This window comes from Mastomys coucha, unplaced genomic scaffold, assembly GCF_008632895.1.
Source record: "Mastomys coucha isolate ucsf_1 unplaced genomic scaffold, UCSF_Mcou_1 pScaffold18, whole genome shotgun sequence".
Classification (NCBI taxonomy): Eukaryota; Metazoa; Chordata; class Mammalia; order Rodentia; family Muridae; genus Mastomys; species Mastomys coucha.
Genome location: NW_022196900.1, coordinates 85,294,598 through 85,315,529, shown reverse-complemented (window position 1 = coordinate 85,315,529; position 20,932 = coordinate 85,294,598). Strand labels below are relative to the sequence as shown.

The 20,932-nt window shown below is 52.5% G+C and overlaps 1 protein-coding gene across 2 annotated transcripts in view; it reads right to left on the bottom strand.

The window, feature by feature from the left end:
- Trim62 (tripartite motif containing 62) overlaps nucleotides 1-20,717 on the bottom strand; it is a 27,432-nt gene extending 6,715 nt beyond the window's left edge. Inside the window, exons 1-4 of one of the 2 annotated variants that reach the window (XM_031378740.1) lie at nucleotides 20,197-20,717; nucleotides 7,713-7,826; nucleotides 3,785-4,041; nucleotides 2,064-2,179 (exon numbers count right to left, since the gene is read on the bottom strand). In XM_031378740.1, coding sequence (XP_031234600.1) covers nucleotides 2,064-2,179; nucleotides 3,785-4,041; nucleotides 7,713-7,826; nucleotides 20,197-20,604 — 895 coding nt within the window. In that variant the 5' untranslated portion in view covers nucleotides 20,605-20,717. The remainder of the gene's footprint in view (nucleotides 1-2,063; nucleotides 2,180-3,784; nucleotides 4,042-7,712; nucleotides 7,827-20,196) is intronic. The other variant, XM_031378741.1, reaches the window with a different exon arrangement.
- Nucleotides 20,718-20,932: the final 215 nt, after the last annotated feature.

Genomic DNA, 20,932 nt, shown 5'->3' with positions numbered 1-20,932 from the left:
TAGGGGGGGGTGAAGGGCTGGGGGGCTGGGCAGGGGACTGGAGGTGGTGAAGCATGGAGGCTCCAGAGAAGGGGACAGGTGTTCGATGGGGTTCTCGGGTGACCCAATGGGCAGGTTGGGCTGTTAGGGAGGGGGAGGCAGGAAGCCACTGGGAGCTACAGTTAGGTCCCTGGGGGGAAAGCAGCCCTCCCATCTGGACATAAAAGGCTCTGGTGGCTCACTGAGGAGCCGGAGTGACTTCATAGGTTCTGCAGACAAAGAAAGGGGCCCAGCCAACCAGGTCACTGTTGTCTGAAGTCCCAGGGGCATTTCCTCAGGGCAGAATGCTCAGGTCACACCCCTGTCCCCTCCATCCCTTTGCAGGCAGTGTTCTCAGGGCCTGTGGTCTCAACTGAGGCAATTTTGTTTTCAAAAGAAGTCTGACCATGGCTGGGGACACTTTGGGTTGCTATAACAGAGGGGAAGGGACGGTGGCTGCTAGCCCCCTGTGTGTAGGACAGGGCCTCCAGCAAGACCTTCTTGGTCAGTGGTACAGAGGGAGGTATACCCTGCCTGGAGCAATCATTTGCTCACTTGTGACAGAGGCAAAAAAAGGAATACTACCCTCCCCGCTATTTGGAGGAGGAAGGGGAGTATCTAAGGACCTGCGGCAAGGCCCTTTACTCAACACTTATAGAGTACCTACTGTATACACTAGGCACTATACTATAGGCACACCTGGGTCTAACATCCATTTTTCTAATTCCTTCTTGAACAAACATTGATTGCTGGCTGTTGGGGATACAATGAACCCAGCCTCTGGGCCCTTAAAACTCAGAGTCCAGAGAAAGTGAGCCCACACAGACTGTGTGAGGCATCATGACCAGGAAACCAAGATGGCGGATGGCGGAGGTTCAGCAGAGGTGTTTAAAAGCAAAGCTACAAAGGAGAGTGAGTTTTGGTTGTCCAATACTGAAGATGGTGCCAAGGTCCCCAGACAAATGCGCAGAGGACAGAGAATTTAGGTAGCGCACAGCCTAAAGATGGCTCAGTACAGCCGAGTGTGATTTCTTGGAGGGCTTTGACTGATGGACGGGGTGAGGCATCTATGATAGGAATGGAGCAGGTGGCAGTGAGGCAGAAAGCTTCTTGACCAGACCACCTACTTGAGGGGTGTCCCTGGGTCCCAGAGGAGGAGAGAAAAAGATCTTGGGGTTCTTGTCTCTCTTCAGGTGGACTGCTTCATCCACACATGGCTAGGTATGAAATTCCCTTAGAGGTGTGTAGGGGGGGCACCCACAGGAAAGCAGTTAAATTTGTTAAAAATTGTTCTCTTCCCCCACCCATTGTTAGATACTGAATTGGGGGCCGCCTCTGACCCTAGGACAGCAGGGATGGCATACTGATGAGGCTTGCAACCTGTAGGAGAAGCCCAGCTCTGTGATCCAGCGTCCATACCCTGCAAGAGTATATCCATCCCTGCTGGGGCTCAACTGGGGACATCCTGAGGAGGCCATGCTCTCTTTGGAACTTCTGATTAATCCCCCCTCCTCTCTGCCCTCAGATGCTGATCCCACCCCTGCTGCTGCCATATTCTGGCTTCTATGATATGTGCATGTCTCATGTCAGAGCGCTTATCCTGCTAGACTGTCAAGGGCTGGTCACTTGTCTGTTTCTTGACTCTTGAAACTGAGGGACATTCATTAGAGAATACAATAATAAATCCATCCAGGTGGCTAGACTCTGACTCCTGTGTCAGGACAGGGAACATCCGTCCCTCCACTTGGGGAACAGACACAGTAATGGAACATCTAGTAGAGGGTTTTTTTTTGCATAGGCTTTGGGGCCATCCCATTGCTCTAGCTCCGAGCCTCCAATCGTACAAGTGTGACATGTGGATGACTGGGCTAAGCATCCCAGGACCTGAGCGGGTCCTAGTGACATGAAGCATTTAAAGAACTGAGCAGAACAGAACATGAGCCGGCACTCTGCTCGCTTCCTGTGCTGCCACCTGTCACACCCGGGCCCAGGTAGCAATCCATACTTCTCCCACTGTCCTCTCAAGAGGACAGGCAGAGTCTCACCTGGATGGATGTCCTGGAAAAGAGATTTCCAGATGGTGTACTGCAGGGGACCCGTGTACTTGGAGGTCGGGAAGTCTTCGTACGTTAGGTTGGTCTCATGGATCTTCCCCTTGAGCCTGGAAGGACATAGGGAGAAAAAGCTTTGTGGGGTCCAGTACCCACCTCCAGGGTATAGCCATGAGTGGCATGTCTGTGGGACCTAAGATACAAGTGCCGGCTTCTCCCACTTGTGACCTTTCTGTTATCTTTGGTTTGTTTGCTCCTCTGTAAAATGGGTACTGTGTGGTCCTTTCTCAGGCTTCTGGCCAAAGTCAAGTGCAAAGGGGTACTGTGCTAGACCCTGCTTTCCTAGGGCTGCATGGAGTATGGACAAAAAATGCTTAGCTCAGTGGCTGGCTCAGGGCCACATCAAGCACATGATGTTAGTGGTTGATCTCCAACAAGCCAATAATCAGGGAAGCCATGAATGGGAACTTTGAGAAGCCTGGGCTTGACCTCTGGCTTCACCACCAGCCCAAGCAGCCTTGACCAGTTGATCTCTGAGCCTCAGATTCTATCCTTGTGAAATGAAGATGACAGTATTGTAACTCTCTGCATGAGGCTCAGAAGGTTACGGTAATCTAATGTCTATACAGAATGATACATATTATCCGGATTGTTGTAAATAAGAGGCTGAGGAGATGGCTCGGTTCCTAAAGTGCCTACCTCAAAAGCAGGAGGTCCTAAGTTCGATCCCCATTCACCCACATTAAAACAATAACAGGTGTGGTGGTGCACACTTGAAATCCCAGCACTGGGGAGGTGGAGACAGGAGGATTCTCTGGCCAGGGAGTTTTGGCTGCTTGGAGAGTTCTACATCAGTGAGAGACCTCATCTCAAAAGACAAGGTCGGGGCTGGAGAGACACATCAGTGGTTATGAGTGCTCGCTGCATCCATACATTGGTGCTATACACTCAAACACACACACACATACACGTAAATAAAAAACAAAACAAAACAAAAATAAAAAACAAGGTGACCGGGCTGTGGTAGTGTGTGCCTTTAACCCCAGCAGTGAAGAGGTAGAGACGAGTAGATCTCTGAGTTTGAGGCCAACCTGGCCTACAGAGTGAATTCTAGGCTGGCTAGGGTTTCATAGAGAATCCCAGTCTCAAACATCCCCCCCATCCTCCCTCCCCCTAAACAAACCCCTCAAGGTGGAGACCACCTGAAGAACAACAGTTGACTTTGTCCTCTGGCTTTCGCACAGATGACCATGTACACTCCATCTCCCCAAAATGAAACAGCATAAAATATATAAGTGACACATAGCACAAAAGTGTGTTAAATAACTATAACATCATCGAATATTGCTTATGCTGTTATAATACAGACAGAATATATACGCATATATTGTTCTGAGATAAGATTCACTATGCAGCCCAGACTGGAACTCACTACATAGCCCAGGCTGGCCTTAAACTTGTGACAGACCTCCTGCCTTAACATTGCCAGTGTTGCGTTTACAGGTGTCAGTCACCACACTCAACTCAGGATATATTATACACAGAATAATAGGAATGTGGGAGACCTCCAATACATTTATACCAGATACCTATAAATGATGGTGATAATGTGATTAATGAATTATCTGCTGACAGCCCATCTCCCTGAACGCCCTCATTGCCTTGGTTAGGTTGGGAGAGGCACTTGGGGAAGACTGTAGGCAGGTGGCACTTACCGCTCTGACAGTGAGGACACTCCGGCAAGGAAAGTGTGCCGGTCAGTCTCGGCCAGCCGCTCCTGTAGGATCTGGGCCCCCTCTTGCACCTTTCGAAGTTGCTGGCTGTAACGCTGGACCTTCTGCTCAATGTCGGTTAGGGTGCGGGCAGTATCGGACTCCAGCTCTTCCAGCATAGCCTTCTGCCGCTCTCGCAGTAGTCGGTGCAGCCGCTCAAAGGCCTCCCCGATGGTGGTCCGCAGGCTCTTGGTAGAGGACTGTGGGGGGAGCAATCGTCAGGGGTTGTGGGAAAGTCTAGGTGGGACCCAGTGTGAACCATACTGTGTCCAGTTGCTAGTGGGAGGGGGAGCTTTGACAGAGATGGGGGAGGGGAGGCTTGCTAGGCAGGGACCGGCACACAGGTAATAAGCAAGGGAGTGAGACCGGACTCATTGTTCCAACGGGTCCATCAAGAGAGTGATGCAAAGGCGCGGTGGGGCCACTGAGGCTGTGAAGGATATGAGTGAGTGGGCGGGGCCACTGAAGCTGTGATGGACATGAGTGGGTGGGCGGGGCCACTGAGGCTGTGAAGGGCGTGAGTATAGCCTGGATTCTCCGCCTGAAGGAGGAATGGGAAAGCTAGGTAGGGGATCCTTAATGTGTCCAACCCGGGACTTAGTGGTCTGCCACCTAAACAGCGCATCTATAGGTTCTAAAGGATGACAAAGGGGAACTTGGAGGTCAGGGACCCTTATAAACAGTCAAAGGACGGACAAATCTTGGTGGTTACTTGACCATCCAGCCCCCAAAAGACCCTCAATGTGGGAACAAGGCCACACGGTCAAGGGCGGTCTGCACACACCTAGAGATACTCCCTTAAGGCCCAAGAGGAGGCACAGGAGTGACTGGGTCTCTGGCTGTAGCCGCCTCAACTACCTGAGCTCTCAGTGTTACCCAGTTTCCCTTCTGTGAGAGGGGTTACAAAAGCCTCATTGCAGGGGAGTGGTGGAGAAGGTTATCAGATGGACCCCCAGGCAGAGGGAAAGCTGATGTGCGGTGGTTTCTAACAGGCACACCCATGGAGAGATAGTTTCTGATTGGGCTCTTGGGTTGGGAGGAGTGTTGGTTGGGGTGGGGGTAGGCAGGCAGAGGGGGGCAGCTTGAGGAACACGGATACTCAGGCGACACAGGATGTAGCCACAATGTGGGGCCTGCCTCTGCAATTTCACTTTGTGGGCTTCTGGCTGGCAGTTCCTAGAGTCAGCAACCCCACTGTGCTCAGTGCCTGGGGCTCTGTGGGAGGCTCCACAAAGGCTCAATTAGGGTCTGTTCTCCCTTGTGGTGGCTGCCGGCCTGCAGGAAGAACAGCTGGCGGTGGGCCAGCCTCCCTGCGCATGCCCACCCAACAGGCCTGGAAGACAAAGAAGGAGTGGACTGAGGAGCAGCGGATGGAGGCACCGGCTGCCAGAGGCCTCCCGGAGTCTCTCACCCAGAGAGGGTGAAGCAGCCTGTCAGGGAGGATGGGCTCCACCTCTCTGTATCCTCTAGAACAGTCTTCCAGGGCCTCTAGGTTTCAGAGCTACCCTGGCTGGCTGGCTCTTGCTAACCTGCTTCGCAGCACTCTTCACCAATGGCTGCTGATAGTCTGGGTTAGTCTACTTCTGTGTCTGTGTATCCCCAAGACTTAGTTGGGAGAGAGTCCCCCTCCCCCCCCCACGCCCCCCGTACTCCATTCCCCTCTGGCCCTAAGACTTTGTTTCACTTTTCCAGGTGTTAGGCAGGTGAGGATTCTTCTCTACTGCCAGTATGTCCCTCTAGCCCTGTACAAGCCCTTCGGAAGGTAGGAATGTCACGTTCCCTGTCCCTGTGTGCATCCCTAGGGCCAGCACGGGCTTGGAGATCAGGGGCAGCTTGAGGGATGGAGGGGACAGGAATGGAGGAACTTGCTTTAAGATTGCATCACAAAGCTGGGGGCAGACTGTTTCCTTTCTATGCTATGAATCCAGCATCCCCAGGAGGAGAGAGGACAGACGGAGAAAGAGAATGGAGACAGAGGGGATCAGGAAGTGGCATATCAGAGTGGCAGCCCAGGAGTTCTGTATACAGAAGACCCTATTGGGTCTTCCCAAACTCTTACCACTGAAAGAAGCTGCAGGGAGGGGCTAGGGGCTCAGGCCTGTCTGTCAGTCTCTCCTGGTTGAAAGTTCCTCACTAGGATTACACTTTCCTACTTCCAAAGGTGTTTTATTATTATTGTTACTTTTTTACTCAATTTGCTTGACAACTAGTTACTATAGGTCAGGCACTGTCTGGGTCTGGGGTGGGGCGTCTAGCTCTCATGACTCCTTTCATCTTTGGGATCCCCGGCATTGAATGTAGGTTGTCATTCAGTTCCTTAGTGGGGAAGGCAGTCCGATTTACCACATTCCCAGACACACACTGGGTCTGGGGCAGCTGCGGACATTTCAGAAACACTCTGCCAAGAACCTGTCATCTTAGAGCCTACCAAGGAAAACACGGTTGGAGGAGGGAGAGCAGACAGGCCCCCAGGCGAGGCCATTGGAGGGCAGGCAGGAGCGGCAGCGAAGCCAGTCAGACACCAGGTGAAATATGGCCTCAAAACTCCATCAGCATTTCTTATATAAATACACCCGGTCCAGACAGGAAGCCAGGCTGGGGAAAGTGAAGGGGGGCGGGGCCCCCAGCAGCACACAGATGGACAGGAAAGGCGGGCAGGAGGTCAGTGGAGGAGTAGGAATGTGGGGGGAGAAGAGGGGTGAACGAGGCAAGCACAGCCGGAGGGGAAAACAGGCCCATTCAGACAGGTTCGCATCTGTTTCTCCTCATGGGAGCAGTGTGGAGTCGCTGGACAGAGAAACTAAGGAGAAACACTGAGGTCACAACCCCGTCCATGGCTGTCTCTCATCTCTCTCCCACTGAGGGGCCCTGCTTAGAAGCCCTCTGGAATGTCCTGAAGAAATGTCTGTCATGACCCTCCCAAGACCACCACACTGTGGGTTGGTGGCCACAGCTGATTCCCAGATGGAGGTTACCAATGGCTTCTCCAGGCCAGGTGACCCCAGGGCTCTGTGCTCCAGTGGCACTGTCTTTCATCTTGTAGAGCAGGGTCAGCCTCAAGTCATTTCCCAGACTCCCCATGCATGTGAAGCTCTCCTTCCAGCCCCGATGTTCTAGACTGAACTAGTCTGAGCCCCCCACTGTACCAAACAGGAAGGTCGGGGATATGCTCTACCCAATGTCACAGGTCACAGGGTCAGTGTTAGGCCTGGCCGTGAGGACTCCTTTCAGGGTAGGGATAAAAGGCTCTTTGCCATCACTGTATCCAGAGACCATGAAACAGAATTTCCCCCTACTTCTCAGAGTTAGAATCAGGTTCCCCCAACATCTTGAGATAAGGTCTTGCCATGTAGCCCAGGCTGGCCCGAGACTCAACACTCTCCTGGGGCAGCCCCCCCACCCTTAGTGCTGAGTGACAGGTTTGTCTCATGACTCCTGGCTTCAGAGTCCTTATCTCTATGCTTGAGTCTAAGAGGGGAGATGACATGGGTCATGGCTTGGAGGGGACATGGCACAGTTGGCTCCTGGGCAGTAAGGGAGGAAATAATAACGGAGAAAAGGGACAGGAAGAACAAAAGTGACCAAGCAGATGTGTTCAGCCCCTCAGAGAGCCAGAAGTCTTCAGAAGGTCCCTGGTCCCACAACTGTGTCACAGTTGAAGAGAAATGGCCCTACTGAGGCACCAACCCGATCGGTGACATTGGGGGTGGGTCCCATTCACTTTCTAAAAAGCTCAGCTCCTACCCATTCTGCCTCTCTCCCACCCACAATCGTGCATCCAGAAGCTAGGTTTCCTCAGAGGGCTGGAGGATCCATCCTCGCAGCCCTACCTCAGCATTGCCCGCCCCACACCCACACCCAGCGGGCTCACCTTGGTCTCTGCCAGCTGTCGCTTGAGGAGCTGCAGTGCATCCGTGTGCTCCCGCTCGCTGTCCTGAAGGGCCTGAAGCTGCTCCTTCAGTTCTCTCTGAAATACACACAGGGCCTGCATGGGGGAGCAGGCCACACACAGCCAGGGCAGCCTTCTGTTGGCAGCTGGGGCCCATTCTGCCCTTGACCCCCAACCCCAATGCCCATCTCTCCTTACAGTTCACCCACCATATCCTCTTGAGTTTCCTAAATCCAAGAGAGAGCACTTTGCCACCGAGCCATATCCTAGACCTCTTTTTATTTTGAAATAGGGTCTCATTCTGTAGACCAAGCTGGCCCAGAACTCACTATGTAACCCAGGTTGGCCTCAAGCTGGCAGCAGGCCTTAATTTCTTCAGCAGCTAGGGTCACAGTCATGAGTTACCAGGCCTCACTCTCTAGTCCCCCCAACCCTGATGCCAAATAGCCTCTGCATACGCTCCCTCAGCCTGCCCCTTTGCCACTGGCTGGCATCCGTGTGGCACTTGATGGAAACCCAGGCTGCAGCAACACAGACTTATGCCTGTAGTCTCTGCTCACCTGGCTGGGCCCTGCTCCCAGCCTTCTGTTGGTTCTAGGTCCTGGGAGCCTTCCTGGAGCAATATTGCTACTCCCATTTTCAAATAGAAAAAAAGGGTACAAAGAAGTCAAGAACCTGGCCCCAAACATACAGCCAGCATGTACCAGTCAGGGCCGGCATGGTGAGCTGGAGCCTACAAGCTTAAAGCCGGGTTTCATGTTTTCAGCACCCCTGACACCCTAAGGCAATCCATAGTAACAAATCCAGACAGGTGAGGTATTGCCTCTAGAAATGAAAACAGGACTTGGGGGCTGGGAGGTAGCTCGGTCTGTGAGATGCTTGCCATGCTACCACGAGGCCCTGAGTTCAAGCCCCAGCCCTGGTGTACAAAGCTGTTTGTGGTAGCACATGCTTGTAACCACAGCACTATGGACTGGACAAGGGGATTCCTGGGGCTCACTGGCCAGTCTTCCTAACTCTAGGTCCCAATGAGATATCTTGCTTCAAAACAACACAACACAACACAACATGGCTGGGGGCTGGAGAGATAGCTCAGCTGTGAAGAACACTTGTGGCTCTGGCAGAGGAGCTAAGCTCAGTTCAAGCACCTACAAAGTGGCTTGCAAGTCTATAACTTCAGTGTCTGGCATGAGACGTTCTCTTCTGGCCTCAGACTACCACAAGCATGTTGTGCCCAGACATGCATCCAGGCAAACATTCATACACATAAAATAAAAATAAATAAATGTAAAAAGAATAACAAAGATAAACTTTTTTTTAAAGAGTAGACTACTGCCTAGCATTGACAGGTGAGGTTTCATGCGTGCACGTGGACACACACACATACACACACACACATACACACACACACACACACACACACACACACACACACACACACACGAACACATGCTTGCACTCACTGCCTCCCCCTTTGACCCAAACCAGGCTCAGTATTGCGATTTTTTCCTGTCTAGAGTTCCATTTGGCTTCCTTGTAAGGGCCTTGCTTAAAACATCGGTAGTTTGTTCTTTATAGATTTTTCTGGCATTAATTTTTATTGAAGAAAACACTGCATTGGGTGTTATTTATGTTGACCACTGAAGTGTTTGGTATCTGTTTCAATTACCCACTCCTCAGTGACTCTCCCCAATCTCCTCTTTCCTCTCTTCTCACTCTTGTCCAGTCAAAATGGCACCCCTCCTTCATCCATTATTTTGGTGGTGGGGATGGGAGTGGGGGTGGAGGATGGGGTCAGTGGTGGGGATGGGGTGGGGATGAGGGATGGGGATGAGGGATGGGGATGGGGATGGGGTGAGGGATAGGGATGAGGGGTGGGGATGGGGTCAGGGTGGAGGATGGGGATGGGGAGCAGGCCCAGAAGCTAGGCAAGCATTTTGCAATCTCACTCTCCAGCCTTGGAACTTTCCACATACTCTTTGCTCAGGCTTATTATCTTTCACTGATCAACCAGAGTCCTGTCTGACCACCCGGCAGACAGAGGCACCTTCCCTCACACAGCCTTGGAGGGTCTTTACTGACAGAAGGGACCATACTCGCCAGTGGCATGTGCATGTGCGTGTACGTGTGCGTGTTTGTGTTGCTTGCCTCGCTCACTGGGCTGGGGCTTTTCTAAGGGTGGGAATTCTGTGTAGCTCCTTTGCTGTTATATCTTCCTGCATCCTCAGTGTCCAGAGTGGTACTAGCACATGGCAGATGTATTTGTTTATTTGTCAAATACATAAACAGGAGTGGGGATAGATAGTCCCCAACAGAGCCAGCTATCTGCAGTTACTGAGGCTCTGTCGGTATCATAGGAAGTGTCCTCCTGTCTGTCCCTCCTCCTTCCTCATATTAGCATTCAGGTTCTTCATGGTTTACCGCTCCATTTCCCTCTGTGGTCTGCACCTAGGGGCTGTCTGGTACTTGTTGGGGCCCCGAGAAGGGGCTGTGTGAGTGAATTTCCATGAAAAGAGACCCTGAGCAAGTCCCAGGGACCCCGGTCAGCTTAGGCCAAGTGTGACAGACAGGCTGAATACAGGTTCCTTCCCCCCCCCCCTTGGTCTTGGTTTTTGTTTTTTATCAAGACAGGGTTTCTCTGTGTAGTCCTGGCTACTCTGAGACTCACTCTGTAGACTAGGCTAGCCTCAATGAGATCCACCTGCCTCTGCCTCCTGAGTGCTGGGATTAAAGGTGTGTGTTAGCACTGCCCAGTTGGTTCCTATTTTTATCTCTTTCTTATGTGTCCATCTTGTCAGAGCAGAGGGATATCCTTGGCAAACACTGGCCCCAGTCACTCCACAATCTCAGCACTGACAGCAAGAAATGGCTGGGAGAACATAAAAGGGAGGGGCAGAGAACACAGAATCGCCTGCTTACTATCCCTCACTCATTTATCAAGTGTTTATTGAGCAGCTATGTTAAACAGGTGCTACTGAGGCCCCGAAGATACAACAGAGAACAAGACAGAGGCAGTTTCTGCCCAGGGGAAACTTCCAGGCCAGTGGAAAAGACTGATAATAAACTGGAAAAGTAAGCAAAGAGCAAGGGAGGTCTACACTCTGGAAAAGACGACAGACTGTGCAATGGGCAGGCCACTCTGGATGCTGTGGTCATGGAAACAGGGGTAACCAACAAAATGGAGGTGCTATGTTTTATGAGAGTAGAGACCTTCAACAGACACAATGGGAGAACTCTAGCAGCCACCTCAGTATGAGACAATGGTACAGATAAAAGTCACAAGTGGGAAAGCAGAAGCACTAAAGGGAGAGGTGGCTGTGTCTGAGGACTGTGGGGGCTCACACAACGTCACCAGACCTGTTCCCAGGAGGGGGAGAGGGACTAAGGAGGGAGGGAGGGAAGGAGGAGAGAAGGAAGGAAAGAAAGAAGAGAAGGCAGCCAGGCCAGTCAGCCCTGCTCCTGCTATCCAATTCCTCTGGGGTCAGTGCTTCCCTCAGAGTGGATCTCAAGCCACCAGTGTGAGATTCTTGGATGGGCACTGACAGAGATGTGAAAACCAGGAGCCAGCTCCATGTCCCTGGCACACACCAGAGCCTGGAGTCCTCTCAGGTAGGCTTGTTTTTCATGAGAGGGAAATCTGCCCCCACTGAACGTCAGCTCCTCAGCCTGCAGTACTAGCAGCTGAGGGTCATTCCTAAGGCTCCTGGGCCCCCAAGTCCTCGACAGGCAGGCCTACTTCAGCACAGGCAGAGTATGGCTCCTTTGGCCCCTGACAGCCTGGGATCTAATCTAGCGTGGGAATTCACCTGATCAAGAGGTAGATGTTTGGAGAGAGGGCTAATACAACATTCCCCCCCCACACACACACACAACATAGTGGTCCCCATGTGTATGTAGTCCTGGCTACCCTGGGACTCATTCTGTAGATCAAAGAGATCTACCTGCCTCTGCCTCCTGAAACCCCAAGGCCCCAGAAATCCGATTTCTCACTTTGTTGGGCACATCCTGGGGCATAGACAAACTCTGCACTGATTTTGGACCCAGGATCTGAGGAAGACTGGTGTTCTCTTCTTCCTATGTCCATCCAGGGGGCAGTGGAAACTCTTCACCTCTCTACACAGACACATCAAGGTCTTCTAGGATGCCTACAGCACTGTCAAGGCTGGGTGAGTGAGCGAGATCTGGACAAACTCACCACAGTGTTGGGGACATCAGACCTCCCCTTCCTTACTGAGAACAGGCAGTTCTATCAGGTGAAGAGTACCCACTGGTACCATCCTAGCTAGAACCCTGGGACTCATCTCTGAACCTGACCAGTCAGCTCTCAAGCTGTGGTCTCCATACCCACAGCTCTTAGTCTACCTTTCATCCTTCTTTTGAAAACTCTAGCCTCAGGACCAGGTCATCTGTGCCCTATGCCCCCTACAGCATCTTCAGTGGACATCAAAAGTTTTCTCCCAACCCCCAGGATTTCTTGAGAGTCTGGAAAGAAGAGCACAAGGCCTTGGGGCAGTATTCAAAGCCTTCCACACCACCCCCACCGTCTCTAGTCATCTCTGTCTATACCTGTGTGGTTCAGCATGACAGCCATCAGCTCCATGTGGCTATTTACACGGCAATGGGTCAAAATGAAATGAAGTGGAAAATTCAATTTCTTAGCTGTACTGGTCTCGTCTCATCTCAAGGACTCAATATCCACTTAGGACTGGCAGCTGTAACATCAGGCAGCACAGATGCAGAACTCTCCCAGTGTTCCAGAAAGTTCTCTTGGACAGCATTAAGCATTGTGCAGTGCTTGTCTCCCTGCCCTTGCTCAATGTGGCCTCTGTTCAGGGTACTCATATGACTCAGAGGTCACCTGTCCCTAAGAGCCCAGCTCCCAGCTCTCCCCTGCTGTCGGACATTTCCTCTGTGCAGGGCCCAGCCTTGCACTGTAGTGACAAATGCATCCCATTCCCCCCTGCCCCCGCCACCTTAGAGATAGGGTCTCAGATAGCCCAGGTTGGCCTGGAAATCACTATGGAGCACAGAATAACTTGGACTTCTGATTCTCCCAAAGGTGTGCAACCCCATACCCAGTCTAAGTGGTGCTGGGAATCGAACCCAGAGCTTCAGGCATGCTAGGCAAGCACCCTATTAACTGAACCAGATTCCCAAGCTCTACACACTGTATTCCACCCATAAGGTTGCCTCTCAGTCTCTCTCACTAGATCTTGGGCTCTTGAAGGCAGGGACCATGACCTGCAGCTGCTCTCACCCTCAGTACCTAGGACAGGGCCAGGCATGCCTAGTTTCTGACTTTTGCCAAGGTGAACCTGCCCAGAGACCAGGACCTTGGGAATGGTCTGAGCTCCCTGATGCTAGGATGGGAGGAGCCAGCTATGACATTGACAGGGGAGAGAAAGATAGGGAGAGCAGCCTAGGAGAACCCAGGCAGGCAGAGGTAGGCCCAATATACAGCCCTGGAAATAGCGAGTCCAGGAAAGCCCAAATCCTGGAGCCCACAGGGTGGGTGCAGGGAGCAGAGGGGAGCTGTGTTTCATTCCCACTCCTCCGTCTTCTCCAGCCCAGGATCAGACAGATTTGGGTGAGAAAGTTGGCTCAGTCACTCGATAGCTTGTGTGTTCCCACGGTGTCATCTAACCTCTCTGGGTCTCAGGGCCCTCATCTGCAAAAATGGGGATAAATCCTAGGTCCTACGGAGGAGAGTGTGAAGTGATGTAATAATAGTATGATGTATTTAGACTTCCAGGGCACATAATCTGGCACTCACAGGGTGCCTGGGATGCTGACACTGGGTCCCATCTGAGGCTCCTGTCACTGCTTCATGTCCTGGTTCCCTGCTGTGTCCAGGCGGCTCCTCCCTGCTTCCTGGGATGGCAGAAGCAGGAAGGGGTGGGAGGGACCATCTGCTCCAACCCCTGCCATCGCCAGGACGGGAAGCAAATCTCAGGGAAGGGACTGACTGGCCCATGGCCATACAGCCTGCCAGGGGAGAGTAAGCCAGAGAACACACTCTTAGTTGAGAGGCCAGTTAGCAAACAGGAAACTGTCAATAAACTCCTAGGTGACAGAGTAGCCACAGAGGAAAAACAGGGTAAGCATAGCTGCCCCAGTCGCCAAGCTATTAAGAGACAGAGACAAGGTCCTGGGTGACTCCAAAAACATGTTCAGGACCCCTTACATCCAGTGTGGCCATCGTCAGCACTTAGCAATGTCAGTAACACCTTCCTCCATCTTGGGTCTCCAGCCTGTAAAGTGAGTCTATAACGGCAAAGGCCTCAGAGAGGTGCTGGGACCATTAAACAGCGAGGTTCCTGACATGACACGCTGCACAGGGTGAGCTCGTCGATCTAAGGTGCTACTGTCATGGCTGTGGAGTCCTATCCTCCAGGCATGACATGGCCACCCCTGTCTCAAAAGCAGAGTAGCTGTGGCTACCTGCTCAAGTTTGGGAGGTTAACAGTCCCTCTCGGAAGTGGGAAAGGGGTCATTAGACCCTCACTTGAGATTCTGGCCACTCAATACCCACTGCTTCCCCCACTGGATAAACCCAGCCGCAGCCTTGGGAGTATACAGGAGGTTAACTGACCGGGGAGAGTCACAAGCCATTTGTGTGATTTGTCACCTATGCTAGAGTGTCCTTTTCCATGACGAGGCTCCGAGAGCCACCCATGTCTCTATACGCAATCTCTCAGCCAGTGTCCTTCCTGTAAGGAACCCTAGTAGACTGGTTGGTTCACCAAGCTGTATGTGGGTGCAGTTACTTCTCTGGTTTACCATTGCCCTTTTTGTCCAGAATCACCAAGAAAAGTCATGCGATAAGCCACCCTAAGACCAAGAGAAACAGGACTTTGGAACACAGAGAACACTGGGGTCTGACTTCATTTCTGACGGAAAGACACAGAAGGCAGGGGACAGGGCTCCTCTGGCCATTCCAAGTGGTAAGGACTGGTCAGGCAGGAAGTGGCCAGAGTCAGGCAGGTGACAAGTGGGTAGAGTCACAAACTGGAAAGGCTGGCTAGGGCTAGCTGGGCTGGAGTGGAGGCCCTGGATGTCACCTGGGGAAAGTTGGACTCCTCGGCACCCATCAGAGCTGGATCATGGCAGGAGAGTAAATGGAGGGGCACCTTATAGGATCACATATGCACACAGCTATACAGTTCTATCAGCTGCAAGGCCCTGGGGCTCTCCATCTACTTGGAAGGATCCGTACAGAGACAGTGATTATGGGAGGCCCACACACCTATGCTACGAGGTTGTCCCTCTTCCTGATCCTGGGAGAAGATGCTATAGATGCCATTTTGACTCTGGCCTCAGTGACCTTTCTCATCAATATGGATTCTAACCTCCATCTGGTCATCCTGAGTCAGAATCCTGGCACTGCTTGCCTCTTTTCCTACCCAGGGTGGTCTTGTTTCCTTCCTTCTTCCTTCTTCCCAGTCCCTCACCTGGGTGTTCCAAGTCCTCACAGTCCCTGGTAATACAGCTGCTTCCCCGTCCTTGGGCCTCCCTCCTACAGATGGTCATGCACCACTCCTGGTATATAATTGACAGGCCACACCGGTTTGCTCACACCTGTCCCTAGTTCCCTCAGCATCTTCAGGATCAACACCTAAATCCTTGAAGCCTGCCCACCCCCGAGCCACATCCAGACCCAGAGCCCATCTAAAGCAAGTTAAGCCGCTTTCCCATCTTTACACCCATCCCCAACAACTGCTCATCTGCATCTGTGCCCACGCGTCTGTGCCTCTGGCCATATTCATGACCCAAATTCAAGGTCCGGCTGGCTTCCTGGTGGTGTTACCTAAGCACAGATTCTGTGCCTCAGTTTCCTCATTTGTAAATGAGGCCATGGTTGTGAGTTGAGAGAGAAGGATGAGGAGAGAGAGTGTGCGTGCCCAGTCCCTTCACGGTGCACTGGCAGTGGCTGCTAATATGCTCCTTTCCTCTGCTCACACCCTCTCTGTCCTGACCTGGATTACTTTAGTGAGTTGGGTAGACTTTGGAAACAGCTACCTATCCACGAGGGGGCCAGACTCCCAGAACCATGGGAGGACCAGGATTGGATAGCTATATCCTGAGTTCAACACAGGACCAACGGGCACATAGATATGAGGCCAGGACAAAACATTAAAGTCAGTCCTGAATCCAAATTTGATCTCACCTCCAAATCCTCAGTGTCCGGCAGAGCTGGAGGTGAAGTGGTCAGCCAGGCTAGGACCTTGGACCGAATGGGTACAGAGCTCTGCCAAACCTGGTTTCCTATATAAAGTGGGGAGCGTGGTACAGAGGGTGTCTGCAGCTCCAGTGCTTTGGGTTGCTCCTGGAGGCAATGGTGAGGGCTGCTGAAGAGGCTGGAGCTTCCAGCCCTTCCCCCTGTTTGTAGGGAGGACTCAGGCAAGTTCCCAGGCTCCCGGTCTTAGGGAGTGTCTGAAGAGTGTGGCTGTTTCTTGAGGACAGGAAGGGCTGTCTCAAAGGGACTGTGCCCATCACACAGTACCAGGTAATCCACTCTGCTTTTCAGAGGTGGCATTTTTGTCACCGTTGGCCTTGTCATCAGACCACTTTGTTCCAGAAAATGACATTTTTGGAGCCTCAACTTCAACCTTCAGCTCCCCACCCTGTGGCCCGTGCTCTGTCTCAGAGACATTCATCTGTCTGTCTGACCAGGGTACCCCTTGGGATAGGAGTGACTCTCTCTCTTTCCATGGAAGGCGAAAAGCCTTGCTCTGGCTCTCATCTCTCAGATCAGGAAGAGGGCTCAGAGAAGCCCATGCCTTTCACCCTGCAGAAAAAGTCAGAGCAAAGATCTCAGCTCTACCATCCCCAACCCTACTCTCCCCTCCTGGGGCTGACTCCGTGGCTTTCATCCCTGTGCCCAGCCTGTCAGGCTCCCATCCAAGGCCCAGCCCTGATGCCTTTGTTGGCACTGAGGCACGCCTTAGGAAAAGCTCCAGTGATCACATGAGGCCTGGAAAGGGAGGCTCGGATGAATCCGATCCTCTCTCTGGGGGTCAGGAACTTGAGATGGCTAGGGAGCTGGATGCCCTGCTTGATCAGAGTGACATCCCAGCCACCTGCCCTTGTGGCTGCGTCAGCTGGCACTAACAGACTGTGCCCCTAGTACTAAGTGCTCTTGATACAAAAACCAGGCGGGGTGGGTAGGAGACAATTCTGGGTGATAAAGGGGAGCCCAGGGGATGGCCTTCAGAGGCACCAGAGAGGCTCTATGTGGTCCAAGTTGAACAGGTCCCAAGTCCTTGACCCTGACACTATCTCTTAGCTCTGTGAGCCTGCCTCCATTTACAAGAGAATAAATCTCAACAGTCCCCACAGCAGGTGCTATGAAGATTATGCGAGGCATTACAAGGACAGCTGGGGGCAGCCCTTGGCTTGGGAACCCCAAACTCTTTGGAGATGGGCTCCTCCCTTCATTTTGCTCTGTGGTCCAGGTGCTCAGCAGTAGTTGGGGGACATGCATGTGCATGTACACGCATGGGCGCGCAAGTGCACACATACATACACACACACACACACACACACAATCACACACACACATGAGATTTCTACACAACTATACAGTAATTCTAGTCATGCTTAGCCACAGGTAGGGGTATTTGGCTTTTTATGTCATATTGTCCCACTTTCTATGTAAACATAGTCATTAGAATAAACACAGATGTCTAAAAGTTATGGTTGCTGACTGTGCCAGGCACAGTTCTCTTCGCTTTGGATCAAGAACTATTAACCCTTACGTCACCTTTCCTGGGAATATGATTGGTGACACGGGGGTGGGGGCGACTCAGACAACTGAGGTGACTTGACTGAACTCATGCAGCACACCAGGGTGCATACCACCACCACCCCCTGCCCTCCAGCATCTAGGGCACAGATCAGTTCTGCATACCACATCAAGGGGCCAGAGGCTCAGAGGTAACAAGTCATTTTCCTAAGGTCACACAGCCAGCAGATGGCAGGGCCAGGGTGGAGCAGCCCGCTGATAAAGACAAAGCTACTAGTCTTTGCACTCTGTAGCCTCCACGCTTTAGGATAAAGGTAAAAGCTGCAGGCCTAATTCTGGGTAGGGGGCCTGGAGACCCCAGCTGTGTATGAGCCTGGACTCCTCTGCCTTCAAGACCTCCAGCAAGCCCCCTCCCCCCCTCTACCAGTTCTCCATCTGTCAAGTGGAGCTCCGCACCAGATGATCTCCAAGGCTTTGGCAGCTTCTCTGTCATTCCCCAGGATAGGGGCTCCAGCACAGTTTCCAGCAGCCAATAGCTGCTAGGGGGGTGAGCAGACCTTGAGGGTGGAGGTTGCTCCATTCCCAGCAGCTAATGAGCCCGCTTTCCCAGGAGGCAGGAGAGGCAGTTGGGAATAGAGTGTGGCCTGAACCCCACCTCTCATGATAGCCTCCCCAAGGGGAGGCAAGTTTCTCTGCCAGCACCTGCCTAAGTCCAAAGGGGACATGAAGGCAAGTCTCTTCCTTCGAGAGGAAGGGCTAGCCAGGGGTTCTAGAGAGATCTCAGGAAGAGGAAGGATGGGAACATGAGCTGCTGGTGCTCCTACCCTCGCTAGACACTTCAATAAGTTCTCATCATCCTCATCAAAGTCCAGGCAGGAAAGTGAGTATTGAAATTCCTGATTAAGTATCTCGAGGGACGGAGAACCCACCACTCACAGGTTAGTGACTCTATTCATTCATCTTTTTCTTTTTCTTTTAAGTAAAAACATCTTCCACTTTGGAATCCTCCAGTTGGGGTGAGCGTAGACCAAGTTTGGTCATTCATTCATTCATTCATTCATTCATTCAAGTTTTATTGCTAAGTCCTGTGCGCTAAACCTGTGCCCGGTTTGGGGGCAATAAACATGCCAAGGAAAAAGCTGTTGCTACCTTGAGGGGGATACTATCTGTGACTGGTATCCCCAAGTCAGGGAGGAGAACTGCTGGGTTGGAATTGGTCAGCCTGAGAAGAGGATCAAAGAAGCTTGAGGATCATTAAATAGACTTTGGTGGGCATCTTTCCATCAAGATTGTAACCGAGGATTCCATTGGGTGAATGTGTAACTGAGAATTCTCTAATGGGGAGAATTTGGAAACTGTGCTGCATTATCCAATTAAAGCTGATCTTGGAACGCTTCCCTTTAGAGCCCCACACCTGAGGCTGCAGCTCTTGCTCTTGCAGATGACCTGGGTTTGGTTCCCGGCACCCACATTGGTGATTCACAATCATGGGTAACTCTAGTTCCACAGGATCTCACACCTTCTTCTGGCCTCTTGGGTACCACGCATGCACATGGTGCACATACATACATGCAAGCAAAATACTCAAACATAGACAATAAAAAAATTGATTATTGATATCAATACTATCTTATTGATAGAAGACATCCAGGAAAATGTAGTTCTCAGCATGTGTATCTACCTATATTTCTCTCTATATATGTATTTCTTTCTATATAAGCACACATATATATACATATATACATATATTATGTATATATGCATGTCTGTCTGTCTGTCTGTATGTGTGTGTATATGCACACACACACACACACACACACACACACATATGCACCAATGGAGCTTGAGGAAGACTTGTAAGGGAAAATGTTTGAGTGGGGCCTTGGAGTATTAAAGACACGGAGCAGGGTCTTGCCCTCTTGTCAGTGACAATGGAAAGGTTTAGGAGAGACTAGCCGCAGTTAAAGGCTATGCTCAACTGAGTGCTCGAAGATTGTGATGTAGAAGACAAGAGGGGTCATCACGAGGCCTTGGGGACTCCTAGAGGCTTGTCTTCACCTCCTCCAATCACCTTTGAGTCTAATTCTCCAATCTTGAATCTTTAATTCCTGGTTCCACTCTCAATTGGTCCCTACCCTGGTTTGAATCCAAAAAAGGTTCTTGCCATATCTGAACTTGATGCCAACCTTAGACCCTCACCTCACATACCTTGCTTGATCTAATCCTGGCACCCAAAACGGGCCCTCTGAACAATTTGCACGTCTTAAGCTTAACCCTCACTTGCATGGTACAACCAAGGCCCGGTCCTCACTCTAGATCTCTATGAACACCTGGAGCAGCAAGCCGCTTCCCACTGTGCCCCAAACATGCCAGAATTCTGTGGCAGCTCACCCCTCCCACACACCCCACTCCGAGTTTCAGCTTAGCTTTGATAGTGGTCCTTCCCGTGCCCAGAAGATCAGAAGGAGCTGATGTCTCCCATTCTGCCTCAGCCTCAGCCATCATCTGCTCCAGCTGTGGTTGCCTCTGTCCAACATCCCATCCCACCTCGACTTATCTCCCATCCAGATCTCAAGCCCAGTAGACACAGAGATGCCCAAGGACCCCGCCCCCGCCCCGCCCCTCGCCGGAGCCCCGCCCCTTTGGCATTAAGTCGGCCTGGGGCCCTCGCCCCTATTGGAACCCTGACCCCACCTACGCCCCCGCCTGTCCGCCTCGCACCTGCAACTCCTCGAAGGCATCGTCGATGCCAGTGACCTGGTGTTGCTCGTGCAGCGCGGGCTCGTCACAGAAGAAGCAGAGCAGCGCGCGGTCCGTGAGGCAGAAGAGCTTGACCTTGTCGTGAGCCTGGCAGGGTCGCGCGGCTCGGCGCGCGTTGAGGATGGCGTCCAGCGGGAAGGCGCTGTAGCGCTCCACGATGTTGGCCAGCTTGAGGCTGGGCGCGAGCGCGGGCTCGGCGAACGTGCGCCGGCACTCCGGGCAGTCGCGGGCGCCCTGAGCCTCCTGCCGCACCCAGTGCTCGGTGATGCAGCGGCGACAGAAGTAGTGCTCGCAGCCCAGGCTCACCGGGTCCTGGTAGATGCTCAGGCAGATGGAGCACAGCAGCTCGTCCTTGAGGCTGCACGCCATGGCGCCGGGGGCGGCGCGGAGCGGAGCCCGGGAGGCCGGCGGCCGGCGCGGCGCGATTGGGGGCGGTACCCGGGGGCCAGGCCCACGGGGGCACCGGCGACAGGCGCCGGGGAGCGCGGGGGGAGCTGTCTGCGACGCCGGAGGCGCGAGGGCTCGGTGCCGAGTGGGTGCCACCCGGGATGCGAGCACCGGAGCTCGGTTTCGAGGTCCTAGGTGGCCACCAGAGATGGGCGCTGGAGGAGAGAGGCCGAGGGCGTCCCAAGGAAGGGACTCCAGGCGAGGAGGATCTAGAGGACCCAAGGGATAGATGCTGCGAGGAGGAGATCCC